A 22587-nucleotide genomic window follows, 5' to 3' on the forward strand; every position below is an offset into this window, starting at 1 on the left:
AAAGCTGTTTTTGATTTTAATTTTGATTTTGATAGGTGTAAATACGTTTTACACGAGCTGTAACCTCACGGTTTTACTCACATAACTTCTGAGCCCATGGAAATAAAGGTATACTAGTAATTCCCGTGCGAATAATTCGCACTAAATAAGTAAAAAAAATTACCGACCCTCAATCATGTTCACGTTGTTTCAAAATTAAAGCCGTCATATATATAATTTTAATAATTAGTTAGTTTACAAATTAAAAGCAATATTTTTTTTTAGTTATTGACGCCGATAGAGCAAGCAATTATCTATACAATGATATGTAATTTATGTGAAGTAATTGTGAGGTTTTTTTTCTAAAAAGGGAGGCAAACATCTTAACCGTCTTAATATTAAAGAGATATAAAGTAGCCAATGTGCTATCCTGAATATCCGGCTATAGTTTATACGTATAAGCATAACAATTGTCCATCCAACCTTACCATTTATAATACTTCGCATCGTGGTTTTAACCGCATTACTTCAAATCCTGTGCGATTGTTGGGATAGGAGCCTATGTGTTATTCTGAGCGTACCAAGTTTTATCGCATTCAGTTCATCACTTATTGCGTGAAAGTATAACAATCTTAGCACCTCTAAACCTTCGTATCAATCTTGGTAGAATATATTATAATTATTATTAATTAATATACTTGTTGATTATGTGCTAGCGTCACAAATTAGTAATGATTCAGACTTTGGTGTGTATTGCAAACATTTTGACGTCATTTTTGCGCTTATGTTTTCTTTAGTATTTATATAATTGTGTTTGTTTTCAGACTTAAAAAAAAAATGATTCTAATTTCTATCGACAAGTAATAAAATGAGAAATGATGAATTACATATGCAAACGATAACTCGAAAAGTACACATACACACATACATGACGAGCGCCAGCTATCGAATAAAAAATACTAATTAAAATCGGTTCAACCAGACAAAAATTGTAACGCCAGAACCTTCTTCTTTTTTGAAGTCTTTACAACAATACATAACAGTCGTAAATAACAATATGTAGGTACAAAAATTAAATAAGAATTTTATTATTTACTAGCTGCCCGGACAGATAGTAAAAAAATATACATTTTTAATTTTTAATTTTTTTTCTTTTTACCTTCTGTGGGCCAAAAAAATAAATTAGCCAAATTGGTCGAGCCATTCTCGAGTTATGCGCTTAGCAACATTCATTTTTATTTATTTATAATATTTACTAAACATTCATACAACGTAAATACAACGTAGGTAGACGAAAAAATAGTCAAGTAAATTGGGTAAGTTATTACGTAAAGAAATGTTAGGTCGACAACGCGCTTGCGTTTGCAGGGTGATATGCTACGGTAACCGCTTACCATCAGGTGGACCCGCTTGTTTACCGATCTAGCCGCATAAAAAAAGCATAAGCAGATGACTACATTATACACAGCCTTGTGAAAAAATGTTCGATTTCGTCATATTAATTAAAAGTTTCTATCAATTCATTGTACTTCAAATTTACTTATTTCTAATCAATCGCCAAGGTACTTTCAATTTCGTAATTATCTGATATATATCAATGTTATCTACGATTATATTTTAGTGTCATATACTTCGTGGTTTAACGCGGACTCATTACAATAACTCGATTAAACTCCTTTTTATAAAACTTTTTTTTATAAATAATTCGACATAAGTTCGATAAGGACAGTGGATTGATTAAAAGCAAAATTATGATTTATTCAATAATGTTATGTGCTGTTTGAAAATAGTGGTTAAAAACTCTTTTGTGATATTTGTTACAAAAACGTGACATTCGAATTTTTAAGTACGAGTTACTACAGAGTAAAAATAAAAACGTTAAATTATTTAAAAAAAAAATGTAAAAAGTTCGTGTTTTGGATGCCAACATGAAAAACTCAATAAAATGTGAATTTGTGTATTACGAAAATAGAACAATACATTTATTATGCCGAAGCTCAAAAAGAGTCCAAGGGAAAAGCTTAGGACATTATTCGGATCTCAACACTTTACTTTTATCACACGTATGTGTCATTTCTTTATTTTATATACACTCGCTCTGGTGTAGTGGTGCGATTAGTCACTTAAAACACCGACTGTTTGCGGGTTCGAATCCCGCTCGGGTTGGATATTTGTATTTGTACAAATATTCCATTGTGTCTCGGAGAGCACGTTAAGCTGTCGGTCCCGGTTGTTATCATAAATACCTGATAACGATTGTTACTCACAGTAGGGAACATATCCGCCAAACCGCAGTGGAGCAGCCTGGTGGATTAAGCTCCAATCCTTTTCCTACGTGAAGAAAGATACCTATGTCCAGCAGTGGGATGATACACGCTGAATGCATTGCATATAATATAATAATTTGTACAATGAGAAAGAAGTTAACTATAGGTTACAAACTGAACTAAATCAGCCTATAAACTTCCCACTACTGGGCGACATTTTATCCACTTAGAAGAAGAGTTAGACCATAATCAGCCTCTCTGCCCCACTGCGGCTTAAGCGAATAAATTTGCTAGAGTATAATTTTGATTTAATTTAATTTTGTTATATAAAACCTAATGATATGATTTTTTTAGTGCTAATTTATTGACCAAATGTTTTTTTTTTAATTAAAGAAAAAAGAAACGCTTTTGTCTCACAGTAACCACTTTACCTCCAACGGTCCGAGCTATCTATATACGTCTATCCAGATGCAATCAATTAATTTATAAATATTTCTGGCCTCATCAGAAGTCAGTGAGGTCAGGATACTGTTGAACACCGCTCCATTATTCAAATTATACTCCGGTCGTTTTATAAAAAAGAAAGCTCTTTCAGTTTCGATTCGCACACATTTATCCAAAACATGATGAGTATTCGGTTGCATTCTATGCACAATGCCGAGTCAACCCTCGTCATCAGGAAACCAATTCTATCTTATAGAATGTGTTCGGATCGAAGTCTATGTGCTATAATTATGTCTCGTCTAACAACCCACTGCCGGCAAACGAGGGACCTCGTGACAAAGCAGGCTGGATGCTTTTGTATCATATTCTTTTACTTAAGACTCGTTCCAACAAGTTTTCCTTAACATTTAGAATTTCCTAATGTGTGGGTAACACAAAAATAAAATCGTTCAAATTAAGTTTTCCTCAACGAGACCAGCACTTCCGAAAAGTATGGTAAACATTGTATTTTCAATTCTTTTGTTATCACAATACGAGCTAAGCTATTTACTTTGTCATTTCTTAAAATGCCGACATATGAGGGTATCCATTGCAGTACTATTTTTCTATTTTGTGCAATCGTTCACCACCTATCTGAAATTCTCGAATGGCCGAGGAGCATCTAGCCACACGTTGCAACGTGCTTTTCGAATCTGACATAATGACATCTCACTTCAACCTATTGCAGTCCACTGCTGGACGTAGCCCTCTCCAAGTTCGCGCCAGATCATAATGACATCTAGATAGGGAATATCAGCAGCATAAGATAAAGCCTTTGCTATGGCAATCAGTCCTGCATGTATTTTTTAAGTATTCGACATAATTTTGAAGCAAGTCTGATTTTTACTCTGAACGTCGTAAAAAGCAGCACTTATATCCAATTCATCTTTGGACCCGTCAATAATTTTTTTAATAATATTTACTATAACGATCTTGCATGAAATGATTACACATATTACATACACTTTTACCATAATTACTTTTAGTTTTAACGTGACAATCAATACTTGGTTGAATAGAAGGCCTAACATCCACAATACTAACCCAAGTCCGAAACGAAAACATTTCTAATTTATTTTTATTATGTCTACAATCTAGACATTTGTTCAGTGTTGTTATTTTATTGTGAGTAATATTGTATATCTTTACAGATAAGATACGGCTAACCACCGATATTAATGTGACGTAATAACCGCCATGTTGGTTACTTCTAACACGTGTTTGAAACATATGAATAATAATACTTTATGATAAAGTCCGAATAGGTCACTTGAGGTATCGGATTTCTATATTCAAAAAACCTTTCGTTTTGCTTACGAACCGTTCAATTTCGAACACAAGTTAAAAGTTCGTATAAAAACATGTTGTTAACTCCAATAAAAAAAGAATAGTCAAATATAGAGAACAGGCTTAAGTGATGTATACTAAGTAAAAGGTCACTTTAGCAGCTCTGCCAATATTCTATTAAAGATAAACTATATTTTAGTTTTTAATATGCCAAGCTATGTTATTTAAAAATATTTTTATCTAGCACTAAGAAAAAAGTAAAGAATTATCGGATAAAGTTGACAAATCACTAAAGTCCATATTAATTTTACTGATCATTTCTGTTCTCACTCAAAATTAGTGATCATTTCTGATTTCGATCTGGATTTCAAGCTCAAAATGCATGAAACCTTTACTTCTGTTAGGTATCCTTATTGGCTAGTCCCTATAAATTATTGTAAATACTAGTTTTGCTAACTGGAAATAGTGTTTTAAAATTATTCGTATGCACTTTGTGTCAAAATTGTATCCCTAGTAAGCAAAATAACATACAAATCACGGTTCCTGTATTCGATAAACGATTAGTTTTACTAACGGACCGTTAAAGTGCGAATTTCAACGGTGTGAAAAACGAAAGGTTTCCTGAATGTAAGCAAAGGGCTTACATGATTTATAGGAACGAGTCGTGTTACATGCAGCGAGTTAATCTACAATAATCTTCATCCTTTTCGTTTTATTAGGCTAGTTATCTGCTGATATCTTTGTATGTCAATCTTACGTCGTATCTATATCTGAGTTTTAATAAAACGACATTCATTTCAACAACCAATCTCACCACATATTAACTAACAACCATTTACCAAAAATATTTAGTGAATTAAAAGTAGAAAGATGTAGATCTAACAGAGACACGTCTCTGTCACACATTAGGATAAAAAAAAATATGGATTTAATGTTATTGTGTATTTATGGCGTGATATCGTTATGTCGTGTCGGTGGTAATTTATTTTCTAGAAGATTTATCGAGGATTTTATAAGGTAAATACTTCTGCTAATACCACACCGTGTACGTCTGAGTCGGTTTTTAGAATGTTTATGTTCTTATGGTGTTTAGCAAAATGTTTATGTACCCTGTGGGAGTCTTCTGTGGTCTTTATTAAATGTTAAAGATATTAAATGTTGTTTTATTTCCTTCGAAATCCTATAGTCAATAACCTTTCTCGACCTCTCGTAACTTTAAATTTTCGACCTTCTTAATTTTGGTGATTTGGTATTTTGGGATTCTTTTAACTATTTTACACTTCTTAGCTTTAATCTTATGGCTTTTATCTATAGTGTTAACTATTTCCTTCTTCTGTAATTGTATTGTGACGCCTCTTTCAGCAGGAGGCAGTAGCAACGAAGACTTAAGTGATTCCACCGAAGTGTCAATTCAGAAGTCGCGAGTGAAGAAAAAACTAAAGAAATTCTTCGCGAAGCGGCCAGCTATGGAAGTGCTTGTCAAGAAAGGAATTTATAAAGGTTCGGCTATCATTTTAATTGGTGTGCGCTTGTTTTAGAGGCACCGCTACGAGTAAAACGGTTTTAGAAGTAGTTGCTGTTTGTATTTGGTCGCTTTTTTAGATAATGGTGGTGTTTTTAATGTACTTATGTAATTTTTAATATTATTGGTGGTCGTGAGAATCCAATCGTTGGATCCAAGGGTTGGATTCAATGTTTGCGGATTGGAAGTAAGTTTGACATTTATTAACAAAAGGCATGGTTCGAACAGAGTGATTTTTTTTTTTCAAAATTTAATGATTATTATGTATTTTATTAATTTCCAGATATTGCTAACATTTTTTTTATAATTTAATTTGGAGTTTTTATTCGGAGTGGAATTACCAAAAAAAAAAATTAACCTCGTGGTAAGTATTGTATATAGATGTAAAATGTAAGCTTTATTTTATAATTTTAATTTAATTTTGTAAATAGATTTAGTTTAATTCATTTAGTTGGTGTTTTATTTCACGTAGTACCTGGTTACTAGAACCCTGATATCCCGTAGTAGTAGTATGGTGGAATTATGGTGGATGGTTGGTTGTTAACTTGTAAAATTAGTTAGTTTTACCATAGATAATTAATTAAGTTAATAGTCATAAGATATGGATATTAATTAAATAAGTAATGTGGGATTTATACAATAATGAGTGAATTTTTTAAATAATAACACGTGTATATTTATATATAAACTAGCTGCCCGGACAGGCTTCGTTCTGTCAAAAGTTAATAGTCAAAATATTTTTATTAATATTTTTTTTTAGGAATTAAAAACCTTTCGTGGGCCTTAAGCAACATACAAAAAAATAAATTAGCTGAAGTGGTCGAGTCATTCTCGAGTTATGCGCTTAGCAACATTCTTCTTTATTTATATAGATTAATAGCAAAAAACAAAACGTAGTTTATACTGAAACTGAATACCATTATGCCTAAAACATTAATGGTAAACTTTTTACCAAGACGTAAAAAACGCTCAAAATTTTAATATAGTATACCGTACATTAAAAATTCGAATAATTTTTACAGCAATTATATTTTGAATTGTGTTGTACATTTAACGAATATCTCCTATTTATAAAGACGTGTGTGTATGTCAATAATGAATATAGTTTTGTATTTGCGTTACTCGCATATTCGATTGGGGTTACGTTTTAAATATTAAACTTATAATAATAAATAATAGTACCTAAATTATAGATAAAAAAATCTGCTTGATAATTGATTAATAATAAAATAACTGCATTATATGAATGATACTTTAAATAAATTCCCTTCAATTCATTTAAATGAGATAATAGGCTTTATTACTATTTGACAAGTTTTTATTAGAAGCGTCGTTTATATAATCAATATTTTTTGTATTTAATTTTACTCAATAAAATTGCTATACATAATTATGTATCTATATTATTTGTATACAACTATTTTAATCCGTGTTAATATCTATGTCATCGATTTGTAAATTAAGGGCGGTTTGGTATAGGTACACAGTTAACTACTAACGGAACTAATTGCGATGAAACATAAATTCAAGCAGTTGAAACATTCGAACACATGGCTATTTCTATCCCAAAACTTGCAAAATAACTTGAGTTACATAGGTTGAAGTCACGAATATCATCATCATCATCTTTAGGTAATAAAAATCCGACTTCAGTTACATCGACAAGTAATACAACGTAAGTAGACGAAAAAATATGCAAGTAAATACACGTTATCAATGATTACTCGAAAAGTAGTCATCAGATATCAATCAAATTTAAATGGCAACTACAAGACAAGCGTCAGCTTTCGATTAAAACAAGAATCATCAAAATCGGTAAACTCAATAAAAAGTTATGCGGTATAATATAACACATATCGATGAAAAAATATGGCCAATCAGCCAACCCAGGCTGTTGTTTCAGACAACCCAAAAAAAATTTTGATTAATATTTTTTTCTAATTGAATACCCAGATGAGCCCGTTTTCGGTCGTAAGCTCGAGGAGGTCTGCCCGGCGACCAGTCCGCGAGTACCCGAATTCGTCCGGGCCTGCGTGAAGGAGATCGAGAGTAGTGAAGACAACATGTGCACTGATGGACTGTACCGGGCGAGCGGGAACCTCAGCCAGGTTCAGAAGATACGCCTCGAGGTGAGACATTTGGCTCATTGACACTTTGTATCAGGAAAAAAACTTAAATTGCTTTTATAGGTCCAGTGGTCGAAATTCGACCAAAATTGATTTAAATTATAAGTTTGAACAATATTAAGGGTATGTTGTCTAAGAAGAAGTGACTGACCACAGTTCCTGGAGAGGACTGGGGGGTAAGGTCGGCAACAGTCTTACAATGTATTATTTATTATTGTGTTACCCGTACATTAGGGAATGAATATAGGAAAAAATCTAAACATTTTTAATAATCGAACCTGCATCTTCGATTGACCGTGTCGGTGTTCTAGCCAATTGAGCTGCTGTCATGTGATGACATCGTTCCATAGATCCCTGATGATCCCCGCTGGAACGGTCGATTTTATATATAATATTTAAAAAGGTTCACTCTTGCAAAGCTTTTGATGTTCAGATTGTCTATGTTAATACAAACAAACTAAATTAATCTATATCACAATTTAAACACGACCCCAATGTTTCCAGATCGACCAGAACAACACGTCGGTGATCGCCAACAACATGGACATCCACGTGCTGACGGGGTCGCTCAAGCTGTTCTTCAGGGAACTGAAGGAGCCGCTCATACCCTGCTCGCTGTTCGACCGGATACTGGCCGCCTGCTGTGAGTGCCTTCTAGAACCTTCTTGAAGTAACTGCTTGAAATATCGACGAATCTTTATTGTGATAATTAAATAAAACTAGAAAGTAGTTAATTTGGTTCTGTTTGTTTGAAAGTTCTAAGGTTAACTATCTTACAAGACTTTTTTTAAATATTTGTTGCGTTAAGACAGCGTCCCTTTTTTGTGATAAGACCTTATTCTTTAAAAAAATATTTTAATTATCATCACCATCATCACCATCATCCCTCATCATCACTTCAGCCTATCGCAGTCCACTGCTATAGGTCTCCACAAGTTCGCGCCAAAAATGGCGTGAACTCATGTGTTTTGCCCATAGTCACCACGCTGGGCAGGCGGGTTGGTGACCGCAGGGCTGGCTTCGTCGCACCGAAGACGCTGCTGCCCGTCTTCGACCTGTGTATTTCAAAGCCAGCAGTTGGATGGTTATCCCGCCATCGGTCGGCTTTTTAAGTTCCAAGGTGGTAGTGGAACTGTGTTATCCCTTAGTCGCCACTTACGACAGCCACGGGAAGAGAGCATTTAATAACATATTAATTTATTTGATGTTTTAATATATACAGCGATTAAACCAAGAGAAGCCAAAATAAAGGAGTTCAGGGATATCGTGTCGTCGCTCCCGCAGTGCAACAGGGACACGCTCAAGTTCCTACTGGAGCATCTCTTGAAGTGAGCTTAACTATCATTTTAATTGAGGTAGGGCACAGCGGGTTTCCTGCTCAAAATCTGGAGCACTCGGACTGGGGAAGTACCTCGACCTTACAGAAGAACACAGCTAGATAATACGCTTTCGAGCAGTATTGTGTTCCTGTTGGTGAGTAAGGTGACCAGAGGTCCTGGGGATTGGGGATTGGGTCGACAACGCGCTTGCGATGCTTCTGGTGTTGCTGGTGTCTACGAGCTGCGGTAATCGCTTACGATCAGGTGAGCCGTTCGTGTGTTTGTCGACTTAGAAGTAGAAATTGGCTAATGCGGTTACCGGTTGCGGTTTCAAACCGCGCCATTTGAGAGTAATTTTGACAAATTGTTGCTTTGAGTTATCCAGCGCTATGAGGTCGTCTATAAATCGCCTGATGTTTTTAACAATTTTCCCCCCTCCAAACCCGAAAATCATATCGAAAGCGAGTTATTTTTTTTTGTCTTAAGTATATTGAAATTTTCATAATATCATATTATTTCGAGCTTCACGTAATTAACGGACGACTCGTAATCAGAGAGTAAACTGCTCAGAAATAGATTACACGCACACACACACACACATATGTATATATATATGTGTGTGCAAGTGTAATGAATTAAAGAAATGTCAATGAAGAGAGGAAGAGAATCTTTTATAGCCTATTAGCCTTATACATTCATTTATTTAAACAAAATACATGAAAATATTTAAACATATTGGTAGGTTTTTTTTTTTTTGTCGATATGGTTTAGATACCTTTGGGATTTTTATTTATATTCAACTAGGAATGATGAATGATGTGACATTTAATATTTCTTACTTGTATTACGTAGATTGTATCTGTGCACTCGTGTAACGTAAGATTTTGTTCCCTCAGGGTGACGGAGCGTAGCGAACGAAACCGGATGCACACAGCTAACTTGGCCATCGTATTCGGACCCACATTGCTCTGGGCTCCAGCGGAACAAGCCCACAATATCGCCATCGACTGCATCCAACAAAATTACGTCGTAGAGATCCTCCTAAATGATTTCCATGAAATATTCGCCGACGACCGCAAGAGGAAGGCGTGACTCCCCACCTATTAGACTACCCCCCCACTCTCTAGACTAATTCTGATTCAACTTGTAGTACCTAGTTGGTAGGGTGATTTGAATCGTCGTGTAGTGTCTTCTATTATCTGTGTAATATGTGGCGAGTTATGAAAGGAGGTCTTATGAATGTTGTAATTTTTTTTTTGTAACACTTAGATAATGGTCACAAATTAAAACAAAAAAAAAAATATGTAGAACTGAATTTTATGATGATTGTAAACTTAAAAGTTACTGGTTACAAAGAGAGAATATTTAATCTATTAAAACGAATATATTTAGAAATAAAAAAAAAATAATAGCGCAGATTAAATAAATCTTTCAAAACGAATATAGATAATAAATTTCGTCCAGGTAATATTTCGTGAGTGTTGTGATCTTAAAGCAATATTGTTTATGGAAAGACTGTACGAGGCTCTAGCGGCAATATATTTAATAAAATTTATAGATGAATAAATATATTTACGCTTAGTTGTTAATTTCCGTGTGATAGAGTATCCTTGTTTATGTATCATCGTTATTTTGGGGCCAAATGTATATAATCCAGTCCTACATAAGTACATTGCATTTTAATAGAATTTCTACCACAAAAAATTATACTTTTAGTGCAAAAATGTTAATAATTCATTTATCTGTAATCATCACTGGCGTTTAATACACTGACTGTTTATTTTGTATAATTTTTTTATAATTGGCTTTTGGATATTTAATTTTTTTATAATTATGAAAAATAATTAACGTCAAATTTGACGTTTCAATTTTGTGTATTAATAAGTAAAAATTCTATTGAAATGATGAGGCTTAAAGCCAAAATCTTGTGCCTTAAGCAAGATCTTGTAAATATTCATCATAGATGATTTTATGTGATAATATAATTGTTCTAGGTTTTTTTTTTTCTTTTATTTAAAAGTTGCTTGCAACCATCTAGTCCTGTATTTAATCTATGGACGATTATTTGGTAATGCGTTTTTATTTTATAATTTGTATAAAAAAACACCAATGTAAACGCAATGTAAGCTAGGAACCAAAGTTTTGTATTTCGGCTGATAGTTATTAACTATATATGTATAGTTATTGTATATTATTCGATAATAATATTTTAACGCAAATAATGCTTGGAAGATAGTGGAGAATGACATGAAAATAAAATTACTTATTCAATTTCTATTGTTTTATTATCCATTTTCATACTGAACCCTAAAATTTACTATTTTTTGGAAAATAGGTACCCTTACAATCAAATTGTATAATTATATCAATATAAAATAGTAATAGCGTAACCTGTGTCGATGTCAATAATTAAGTAGTTGAAAAAATAAGGTTTCTCCTGCTTGTAGAGTTATAACTTACTTCAGTAAAAGGGGGATTTCAACTGAAGTAGGTTTTTTATTGTTGTTTTTTTCGTGTTTTTTTTTTGCTTATTCTTTTTTATTCGAAAGCTGTTGATTATCGTGAGGTTCCATTAAAATTAAGCGAGAGCTTGCGAATAGCTTTTCCAAAATAGTGCGAATTTAATTGACTTTTTTTTATTTTTTCGAATACCTATTACTAATATTGATAATGGTGTTCTCATTTAAAATTTATCGAAGTTTTTTTTTGTTTTTGACAACAAACAATAATACTTACTCCGTTTCTGATTTTGACTCCTTGCCACGCACACCTCCACACGCACACCTCCACACTCCACACCGGGAACTGTCACATTATATTCACCCCTGCATCCATGTTCGAACAGTGCCCGGCCGAGACGAGATATGACAATATAATCAAAAATAAAATATAGATAAGTAGGTACACTTGTATGAACAATTATATATATTTCACAGACAACTATCAATCCTAATTCTTTTGTTAATAAAATACATTTCTAAACGTTTTTCTTAATTACGTTTACTAGAAACAAGAATTATTTTTCAAAGCTGGCAACCCAAAATTTAAACATTTATTATATAAATTTTCGGATGCTTCTACTGAAGATTGAAACTAATTCAATAAATAATTCCTTTCAAACCAAATAACTGCTACTGCTGTGCTAAAATAATTGTCTATTACAAAACAGTTTACTTTCAAATGTCGAAGTTAAAATTGTAGAAAAGTAGCTAGTAAAGATAGCTCCTCGAGTAGTCGATATCACACCTAAGAATTCCAAGAAAACCCAAGTTTGTAACCTTGTTATTCCAAGGTTTTGTTCAAATGTCGAAGTTAAAATTGTAGAAAAGTAGCTAGTAAAGATAGCTCCTCGAGTAGTCGATATCACACCTAAGAATTCCAAGAAAACCCAAGTTTGTAGCCTTGTTATTCCAAGGTTTTGTTAAAAGTCGCATATAATAAAATCATTGTGTACCGGTGAAATTTTTTTAACCTATAAATTTCAAAAAGTTTCCGAATGAGTTACCCCTTATTTTCTCACTTATCACATACTTCTTTAAAATACTTGAAAAGTTAAATTGTACTTATTACTATATCATCTACTTCGTTGTCATATATAAATATGACTCATTCTTGGCCACACAGACCAAACGACTTCAAAATTTGAGATTACTAGTAGCTGTTAGTTCCACAATCCAATTTTACTGCTTACACTATCACACCAAAGTGAAGTTATTATAACTTTGTAATGGAAACATGACACTGTCTACAATGCCTTATTTCTGAACACAATGTGTTCTCAAAATTGCGTAACTATCGGCTCAGGAATGATCGAAAAAGTTGTTGTAAACGTTAAACGTGCTGAAGTCACGACGAATAATCCATATTATGTGTCTTGTGGCGTAGCGCGCTTTTGAGAGGTCCTGTATCAAATTTAGTTAGGGGACCCAAAAGAACGGTAAAGATTTCTCACAAAAGATACAAAAAGGCTTGCATTAAATTAAAATAAATATTTATTGACTATAAGTTATCACTTCCTCCTAGAAATTGGGAATCCAATTAAAATAAAGTAAGTTATGGAAATCCCGGCAAGCACGAAGTTAAGTAACATCGTGGATAACATTTTACTATTTTTTTTTACTTAAACACGCTTGGGGCCCCTATAGCCCGGGGGCCCCGTATCATTGATACGGCTGATACGACGGTAGCTACGCCCTTGCTTATACTATCAAACCCAATAAAATTATAAAGTTTTATTCATGTTGCTCAATTTATTATGAACACACACTTAACAAATGTTTTAATAGTAGTTGAAAAAGTTTGCGCAAATTTTTATTTAAATGTCTTGATGGAAGGAAGGAAACTAGCCAAAGTATAAATCATATATATTGTTACAGACTGATCATTTCTGTCTACAATAATACACTTCTTTATATGTCTATCACGGACACGTTTTATACATTATATATGTTAATTTAAATAACTACAAATATTAGTAAGATATGATATGTTGTTTATGTTTGTAGTTGATAAACTTTAAAATTACTGAATCGGTTTTAATAATAAAAAAAAAAACAAAAGTTTAACGTGTAATGTTAGTCAGTAAGTCAGTCAGTTCAGCCTATTGCAGTCCACTGCTGGACATAGGCATCCCTAACTTCGCACCAGACATCGCGGTTTTCCGCAATCCTCGTCAAGTTTTATATTATAAGAATACTCTGTGATAACCAAAGAACCATATCGTTATGGTGTCCGAAAAGCTTAGTTTTAAGTACTAAAAGAACGAGTTTATAAGATAAATTATATTCTTTTCACATTAGGTAGGGCTCGTCAGGAATGTTGCTCAAAATCTGAATCAGTTCAACTAGAGATATCAATCCTAGGCACACAAATTAATTACTTAGCCAATTAAATCTGCTTTCAAGTAGTAAGAATCTCCTGAGGATGCACCGTGTTGACAGCGAAGGTAGAAGTCAGTAACCTGTTTGCACCAGTAGAACTCTTTATAATAAAAAAATATGTCCTATTTCTACATTTGCTACTTTGGGAACTGTGTCATTAATAAAATCATTATATTAAAAATTAATAACTTTGTCATTGTTATTATTAACTAATAATAAAATCATATAAAAATTATATTTTATAGTATATTTTTATTTATTATATCGATTTGATGTTGGTAGAAGAAGAATAATATATAATAATATATTAAGTCAGATACTAAACCTAACATAGCACGTAAAAATCCGATATGGCTAACTATCTAATTGTACTAATGGAAGTAACGTTGTTGTTTTGACATTCGACGTCTGGCGACTTTAAGTAATGAGGAGCTAATTGATGGGCCTTGAACGCGCTTCTAATTGAGTCTATCTTTATGGGATTGTGTGTCTTAAAAGTTTAACTATATTTTTATCGACTATTAAAACTTAACTTGGTACCGAGATTTGTTCAAATAGGTATCTGAACTACAAATGATATCATATTTCATAGTTTGTGTCTTAAGATGAAATAATTATGCTTTATTCGTGGCATATCAATATATTATATATATACTTTATTGCGCTCAAAAATACATATAGAAACATAAAATAATATAAGGTTTGTGGCAAAGGTGGACTTATCTCTGAAAGAGATTTCTTCCAGTCAACTCATGGTCATGAATAAGTGTTTCATAATATTTAGCGAGGTAAACAGTGCAAGAAGTATTTATAAAGAAGAATAATAAAAAAATAAATATAAAAAAACACCCAAAGAAAAAAAAATAAAAGATAATAAAATTTATATACATACAAAGATGACCTGAACTAAGAGAATAAATTTAATTAGCTTGTTTATAACCACTAAAGGGGAATCTCAATTCACACGCATATAAAAATGTTTAATATGTTAATATAATTAATTAAAATTTTACGATGTGTGTGATAAACGCTGTAGTGGTTCGTGTAGTCGTCTAAAACATCAACGGTTTACTGGTTCGATTGCTGTTCGGGGTGGATATTTGTATTTTTACAAATATTTCAATCTTTCTTGAGAAACTGTGCACGTGGGTCTCAACACTGCGCCTCGGAAAACACGTAAAACCATCGATCCCGGATGTTAGAGAAGTCTTATAATCGCTACTCACAATTTAAATTATCGTTTACTGAGGAAAAATCCAATACATTAAGAAGAAAATTTTACATTTGAACTTAAATCATTTTATTAGTAGCACAAGTTCGATTTTGACTTTCGTTATTTTATTTTTAATAATTTGCCCAAGGAATACCATGATTCAGCTCTGTGCGTGATTTTGACTGTTATAGGTATTTTCTCCCGATATAATATAGCACTCGTTCAGTGATAATTTATGCTACGTTATATTTGATTGGTAATGATTTTTTAAATCACTTAAAATTAAATCTTTCCTTTTCATAATTTAATTATAAAAATATCGAAGTTATTATTAAGAGTTATTAAATTGAATATAAAATTATGCATCCTAAATTGAAATGACAGGTAATTAAAAAGGGAAAAAATAAAAGCCCACATATAATAAAACCATGTTTAATTACTCCGGTAAGTCGAACTGAAACCTCTTTACACGACAACTTTTTTTATCTGTTATTTTTTAATTATGCAGTCTTTTTTTCTAAATTCTTTTCGGACAGTGTTTTTTATACAAATTTATTATTCATAGGAATGTTTAAAATGAAACCTATAAAAACAATCGCTTACCGTTTAAACAACTTATTTTATTTTGGTTCCTTACTTAACACAATCTTAATCTCTAATGTCCATTGGTAACAGAACAGTGATTTGAAAGTGAGTTGTTGTATACAATTTTGAAACTCTTGAAATATATTCTACGTTAATTATTTACTCTAAGTAACAGTAAAAATAAGATTTTTTTTCTGCATATCATTAATGTAATACAACCTTTGGTACATTAACAAAATCAAAAATAAAATTTGAAATATAAAGTTAGCTTTACAAATAACTATCAAATTACTTTTAACTATGTACAATAACAAAAAATGCTAGTAGTAATTCTATATACATAGCAATGGACACTAGATTCGCATTAATAAAAAACATTAACAATATAGACTTGATTACGTATACAAATGGGAATATATGTAAATTATATTTGCTAAATTTTAATAACAAATAAAATACACTACTCGCTATCTCTACGGTCGGTAAAAAGCTAATACAATAAAAAACACGAAGCTCGTTTATGTACTATATATACATTTATATACATATAACGTGTATATCAATACATAATGCAATTACGTCGCCTGATGTCATGCCAAGTATATAAAAATTAGGGTTATTCCCATATTTATAATATAATCAATCACAAATAATATCTAAAAGCACTCAGCATTATATATTACAAAACGATAAAGCCGAAAAAATATTTTTACCGTGTTTTTTTATATGGCAAGTTTTTGTGGACGAATGTTATTTGTATATAAATACAAATAACATTCGTCCACAATATAATTTTAAATATCCACCGCCAAAAAAATATAGTCGCAATAAAATTTCGGCTTTATGTCAATATATATTTAATATTAGTAATAACAGCATGGTATACAAAAACATCAGATGTACAAATATATAAAAGTGCATAAAATGTTTCAAAAATGTGTTCAACAATCACCTTCCTACAAACACTATTCAATATAATCACGATTGCAAAATAAATTTTAATCTACGTGAAATTTATTTTTATATATAGCAACACAAATAAAAAAATAAAAATGAAGCTGTAAAATTTAATCAGCTTTGAAATAAAATTAATTCAAAAAAAGTTATTATGTAAAAAGTGTTCCTGTACATAAAAAATAAGTTGTTAGCAATATAATATACTGATATATCTACGTACAGTTTTTAAGCTCTATGTTCGTTATTATTAACATCACTCTTGTCCAAAAGTAACAAAAAAGATCTTATTTTATTGTAAATACAAAAAGAAATAGTTTAAAATGATTACGTATTTAAAACTTACGAATACAACTTAAGCGGTTAAATAAAAGTAGAAAAAAAAAATCAAAGTATTTCATAACAGAGTCAAGGTAATCAGGAACAAATGTCCTTGTACCTTGTTGTCACGCGATCCAGTAATAGAAAACAAATGGCTCTTATAAAGCGACTTACTTCGCTACCCTTATCTCTTACTGTTAATGTTCAAGCGTCTGGACCAATTAAGCTTGATGAGACAAATCATTGTTTTGGCACACATATATGATTTAGTACTCGTTACACCCACATATAACTACTACAGCTGAAAACAAGAGAACGTAAGCGGGGTTCACAACAATAAAAACCTCATCAAAACTAATTAGGAACATTTTAATATAAAACAATAATATTATTACAAATTACTAAATCTAATAACATTTTCATTAATATTACAATAACTTTAAAAAGCACATTCGCAGTCTGTGGTATCACTAACTATTCAACAAACACTAGACCTAACTTAGGACTGCTAAATCTCGTCTGAGTCGGAACGAATCGAATCGTAGTTTGACGTTTTGCTTCTAAGCATTCTAAGAAACGACCCCACTGCAAAAATTGTCCTTCTGTGTCTATGAAATATACCCTGATACAAGGCCTCCCTCAGAGCCTTCCTGTCGTCCGAAATCGAAGGCTGCGTGCTTAGCGTTATGTCCGAATGGGCTCCAATGGATTTCTGGTGTCGAAGAGTGCCATGCTTCTTCTCCAAAGACTTCTGATTCGGTAAACTCATAGTTGATTCGATCGAAGAATTCTTAGTTTTCCTCAAATTAAGAATTTTCTTGGATGACGATGACTCCGATGATGACCGAGTCGGAGCTAATTTCGACCTATGTAGAGGGTTGTTTGAGCTCTCCGGATGTACGATTAGATCGACAGATTTCTGGCTCACGGCGCTCGAGCGCGTGAGAGTTCTCTGCGAGGTCGTCGGCTCCACTTTAGGCACTCTTTCCTCTTTCGTTAACGACTGTTCTGATTCAATTGCAATCATGTTTATGAATTAACGTTAACAAGCAGTAATAAAACTCGATCTTATTGTGTAACAAATTAATCAAACACAAAGCTATAGTCACATCATAGGCGGGCGCGCCTCGTCAACGCTTTCAATAGAAGGCGGGGCGAGATGAATAACGACCTCGGAATTAGTAGGTATGTCGTTCTGCGAGCGAGTGTCACAACAATTGCTGAATGTTATGGTAGGTACGTTTCCATCGCAATCTATTTGAATGTTATTTAAATTTTGTGTCAGACAATCTATGCCTGAATCGCTGTTGTCCTTCGTGTATTTATCAGGCTGTCCACTCATGCTCGGTTCGAGCCATTCCTTTACTGCGCAGTCATCAATCCTTTCTACTTCTGGTGACGGTCCACGGTCTTCAAGAAAAGTCGGTGAAACTCCTTCGCCGTTCACATGTAGACCAATCAGTCCAGCCAAGTTAACGTTAAAATTACTCCTTGTCGTCGTCTGCCCAGCCTCCGCTACGCGAACTTCATCCGATATAATGCGATCTGTGATCGTTTCTATTTCTTTTTGTAACGCTTGATCGTCTTCATAGAATTCAGAAAGACCTTGAAGATTTTCGTACCAACTGTCTTCTAGTAAGCTCGTAGTTGCGTTTTTATATTTATTAGTCGTTTCTTGACGATGGCGGTCGATGAGTTCCTGAAGAGACTCTTCGTGTTGACGAAAAAGAGTTTGATAGGCTTGACTCACAGTTCGTAGGGAGTAAGTAGAGCGAGGCCTCGGGAGCAGTGAAGCCGAAGGGGTGTGCGCAGCGACGCTGCTTCGCCAAACGTGTCCGCGAGCGCGCTCCCACAGTATTGCATTGGAATTAAGAATCCTTTCAAAGTCCGATACTTGTTCGGCTTCGCTTATCTGTAACAGCAATTTGTTTTCCGTCTCTTTTCCACCGATCGTCTGACACAGCTTCTTGTCGCAGGCCTGTTTAAGATTAGAAGACTTAGTTCTATTATCGATTCGCATAGAATAATTATTTGTATTTTGTTTGGAGGTTGAACGCTTAAGCCTAGGATTGTCCGCGTAGGTCATTGGTATTGATAAGTTCTGGACGGAGACCGCGCATGGAGTTTTCTCAATAGTTTTTCTTTTTTGCTCTCTTACGACTATGTTACTAGTTTTGATTTTACGTTTGCTATGATCTGTGGTTGGTTGCCTATGAAAATACTGTTTATCGGAATACCGGCGAAAGGAATCAGCGCTTCGAACGTTTCGTCCATGATGAGATCTGGGACGTTCCGCTAGACAGACACTTTTAGCTCTCAAAGGATTATCAGACTTTTCCTTCGATGCCAGTTTGATGAGATAAAAAATGGTAATTTTGATAATCGATCTAATCGTTTCGACGAGCGACCAGCAACAGTGATCCAAACTGACTGTCTACAAATCATGTACTGCTTTCTTCGAAAATTGTATAGAGTGAGCGCAAAAAGTAATTTATCGTGTTAGCGTGTTGTGGTCGATCGATTGCCTTCGCCGGTATCGTTGCCTAAATAGAGATGGGCATAAAATTCACCAAATGTACGATGCGCGGTCTCGCTATACGAGTTTACGATGTTTTCGTGGAACAATTTTTACGATTTCTTTTTATCTAAAGTCCTATCAATAAAATTCGATACGACACGAATTACGTGATTGTTTACTAAGGTATGCAAATATAAGGTTTGTTTTCCTTACAAAATGTTGTGATACATAGAACGATAAGATAAAATATCGTGCTAGACTATTATAACTGGCTGCCCGGACAGACTTCGTTTTGTCAAAAGTTAATATTAAAAATATTTTGAATTTAATTTTCTTTTGTATTAAAACCTCCCGTGGGTCCTAAGGAACATACTTAAAAATAAATTAGCCGAATTGGTCGAGCCATTCTCGAGTTATGAGCTTAGCAACATTCATTTTTATTTATATATAAATTATTTTTCAGTATGGCAACAAAGTTTCGTAGGAAATCGAGTATATGCTTACCAATTTCATATCGACGAAACTTATTCCAATTTCCTGTTTAATTCCGTCGACGTTTCAGAAATTTCGTAGTCAGTCAATACATTACTACGTTTGCCGTAAACCCTTTCACAGACAGAAAATACAACAGCGGACGATATGACTTGCGGAAATAGCGAACATTGAAAAACCTTTATAAGTGACAGAACAATTTACTTGAATTGAATTGAAGTTATTGTTTCAGGTGATTGGTTTTATTCTGATAATTTCGTGTCGACGTAAACTGTCTGTAATATTTTTGCAGTGAAAGATATTTTACAATAGTGAAATGGACCATTGTCCAGCTGATTTTAAGATTTTAATCATCTATATTACCAATCAATCTTCAAAAAAATTCCGTGTCTTCTTATACTACGGGAAACTGGTGAAAGTATATGGGCTACTTTCACTATTAAAGAAACTATTAACAAATGAATTAATGTAGGTATAATTTAGATTTTTCGATCAAAATCTATATTTTCCCAATTTTCCCAAAACTTTCCAATCGATATTTCAATAACGAAATAATTAGAGGAATTAATAGCGATCAATGTCGGTTGCTTGCAGTTTTCAGTTTCGCGTCAATATGCAACTTGGCCGCATTCCAAGATCTCATGAATCTTACATAATAAGGAAAGTATTTCAGATTTTATTTCTATCATTAAAATCATCTCAACTGTTTCGAGGTGCGCTAATAATATCATAGCATAACAACTACCTATAGTTAAGACCAAACTTCTCACCCAGTTGCCTGTGTTGTGTTTTTGTTTATTGTTTCACGTTTTTAATTTTGTTTAAAATTTACTAGCTCGTTGGCGTAGTTTGTAGCGGCCCTGCTTTCTGCTCCGCGGGTTGTTGGTTCGATTCCCGCCTGAGTCTGGGTGTTATATTTGTATTTATATATGTAAATTTCTATGTATATTATACTATATCAGCCGGTTGTTACCTATAACACAAGCATTAAGTTGCTTACCATAGCAACAGACGACCGTGTGTGTATGTTATACGATATTAATATTTATTTATATTTTATATACGTACTAGTTATACTTCGCGATTTTACTACGTAGGTACCAATTTAAACGTAATCAGTCAAATATTTACGAAAATGTCCCAAGTATCCTTTATCACATATTTTTGCATTAATAATATAAATAGGTTTGTTGAGTTGAGTTGTAAATAAAAATTCCAAACGATATCCTTGGGGCTGCTTTTACAAGTTGCTTAGTTGCTTACACTCTTTAATAGAATAATGTATAAAACAACATAATTTAATCGTAATTGAATCATATTTGATATGTTATTAGTATTATTTTTTTTTTTTATTCTTTATTGTACACCACATAGAGTAATTTAATACAGAATTGTAAAGAAAAAAAAAGTATAATGCACAATGAGGCGGCCTTATCGCTCGATAGCGATTTCTTCCAGGCAACCTTAGGGTTAGGATTAAGGGGAAAAAAAGTATTTGTTGACAGGTCAGCTTTTATTGAGGACCTCAATCCTTGGCACTTTTAAACCTGCCACTGCATATTTCTAAGCATACGAATTTTCATAATTGCCATCAACTAAATAATTGTAATATTACACGTAAAAAGTCCACACATTGAAAGAATTATCACATCGTCACCATGGTTCCAAGCGAACAGCGAGTGTAGAATTTTTAAAACTGAGATGTCGTTATGAAGATAGTCTCAATATAATATATTGAGAACTTTAAAAGCTACAATAAAAACTAACGTAAGCGTTGGATATTTTATAAGATTATGAATGATACCGAGAAATATCTATAGAAATAAAACTGTGAAATGTATGTACGCGTATAATAATTGGATATTTGTTTGTGTTTGTGTATCTACGCTTCGGCCTGTAATATCCCACTACTGGGCATAGGCCTCTTCCCCCATGTAGGAGAAGGATCAGAGCTTAATCCACCACGCTGCTCTAAGGCGGGTTGGCGGATATATTCCCTACTATGAGTAACGATCGCTATCAGGTGTACATGATAACAACCGAGACGGACGGCTTAACTGGCTGTTTGTGTATAATGTACATAATTTACTAAGATCAAGCCTAATTCAAGTTGTTTTGTAAGATATTTTCTCGTCGAGGATCTTATATTAAAAATGATAAATTACTTAAATTAAATGAAGTTATCCGAAGATTTAATCTAGAAGTCTCTCGAATCTCTTTGTTTAAAATAGTGAAGAGTCACAATCTTATCGTCAAAAACAACATTTCATTTAAATAATAAAAAAAAAGATAGACATAGACAGAATTCCGATTTTTCTCTAAATCAATTTATTGACTTCTGTCATTTATGTGTTCTATTGGTCTCCTATAATTAATTTTTACTTCGTGCCGTCATATGTTTCTGTGAATATATCTTTTTTGTACGAAAATTATTTAAGTGTGTCATGTCAATATCGAGCGCCTCAAAATGAAAAAAAAAAAAACGTTGTAAATATCCCGTTTTTGAACAATTTTAGTAACAAAAATAACCATGCTAATTTAAAATCTTTTTTATACGTTTTATATCGTAACAAAATCGAACCTTAAAAGAATTATCCAAATCCGCGGAAGTCATGCGTGTACGTACATACATTTTATTTCA

At 33.0% G+C, this 22587-nt stretch overlaps 2 protein-coding genes across 2 annotated transcripts in view; one reads left to right on the forward strand and one right to left on the reverse strand.

Moving 5' to 3' along the window:
• LOC123663584 overlaps positions 1-11254 on the forward strand; it is a 64687-nt gene extending 53433 nt beyond the window's left edge. Inside the window, exons 9-12 of the mRNA XM_045598254.1 lie at positions 7492-7667; positions 8169-8307; positions 8887-8992; positions 9880-11254. Coding sequence (XP_045454210.1) covers positions 7492-7667; positions 8169-8307; positions 8887-8992; positions 9880-10075 — 617 coding nt within the window. The 3' untranslated portion in view covers positions 10076-11254. The remainder of the gene's footprint in view (positions 1-7491; positions 7668-8168; positions 8308-8886; positions 8993-9879) is intronic.
• A 6059-nt stretch (positions 11255-17313) lies between these two features.
• LOC123663551 lies at positions 17314-18110 on the reverse strand. Its single transcript, XM_045598226.1, has one exon. The coding sequence runs from the start codon at positions 17961-17963 to the stop codon at positions 17445-17447; it is 519 nt and encodes a 172-aa protein (XP_045454182.1). The 5' UTR covers positions 17964-18110; the 3' UTR covers positions 17314-17444.
• Between the last annotated feature and the right edge of the window lie 4477 nt (positions 18111-22587).

Source organism: Melitaea cinxia, chromosome 20, assembly GCF_905220565.1.
Source record: "Melitaea cinxia chromosome 20, ilMelCinx1.1, whole genome shotgun sequence".
Lineage (NCBI taxonomy): Eukaryota > Metazoa > Arthropoda > Insecta > Lepidoptera > Nymphalidae > Melitaea > Melitaea cinxia.

Bases quoted from the DNA above. Each gene is read 5' to 3' on its own strand.
- LOC123663551 (XM_045598226.1), bottom strand. From the start codon at position 17,963: ATGATTGCAATTGAATCAGAACAGTCGTTAACGAAAGAGGAAAGAGTG.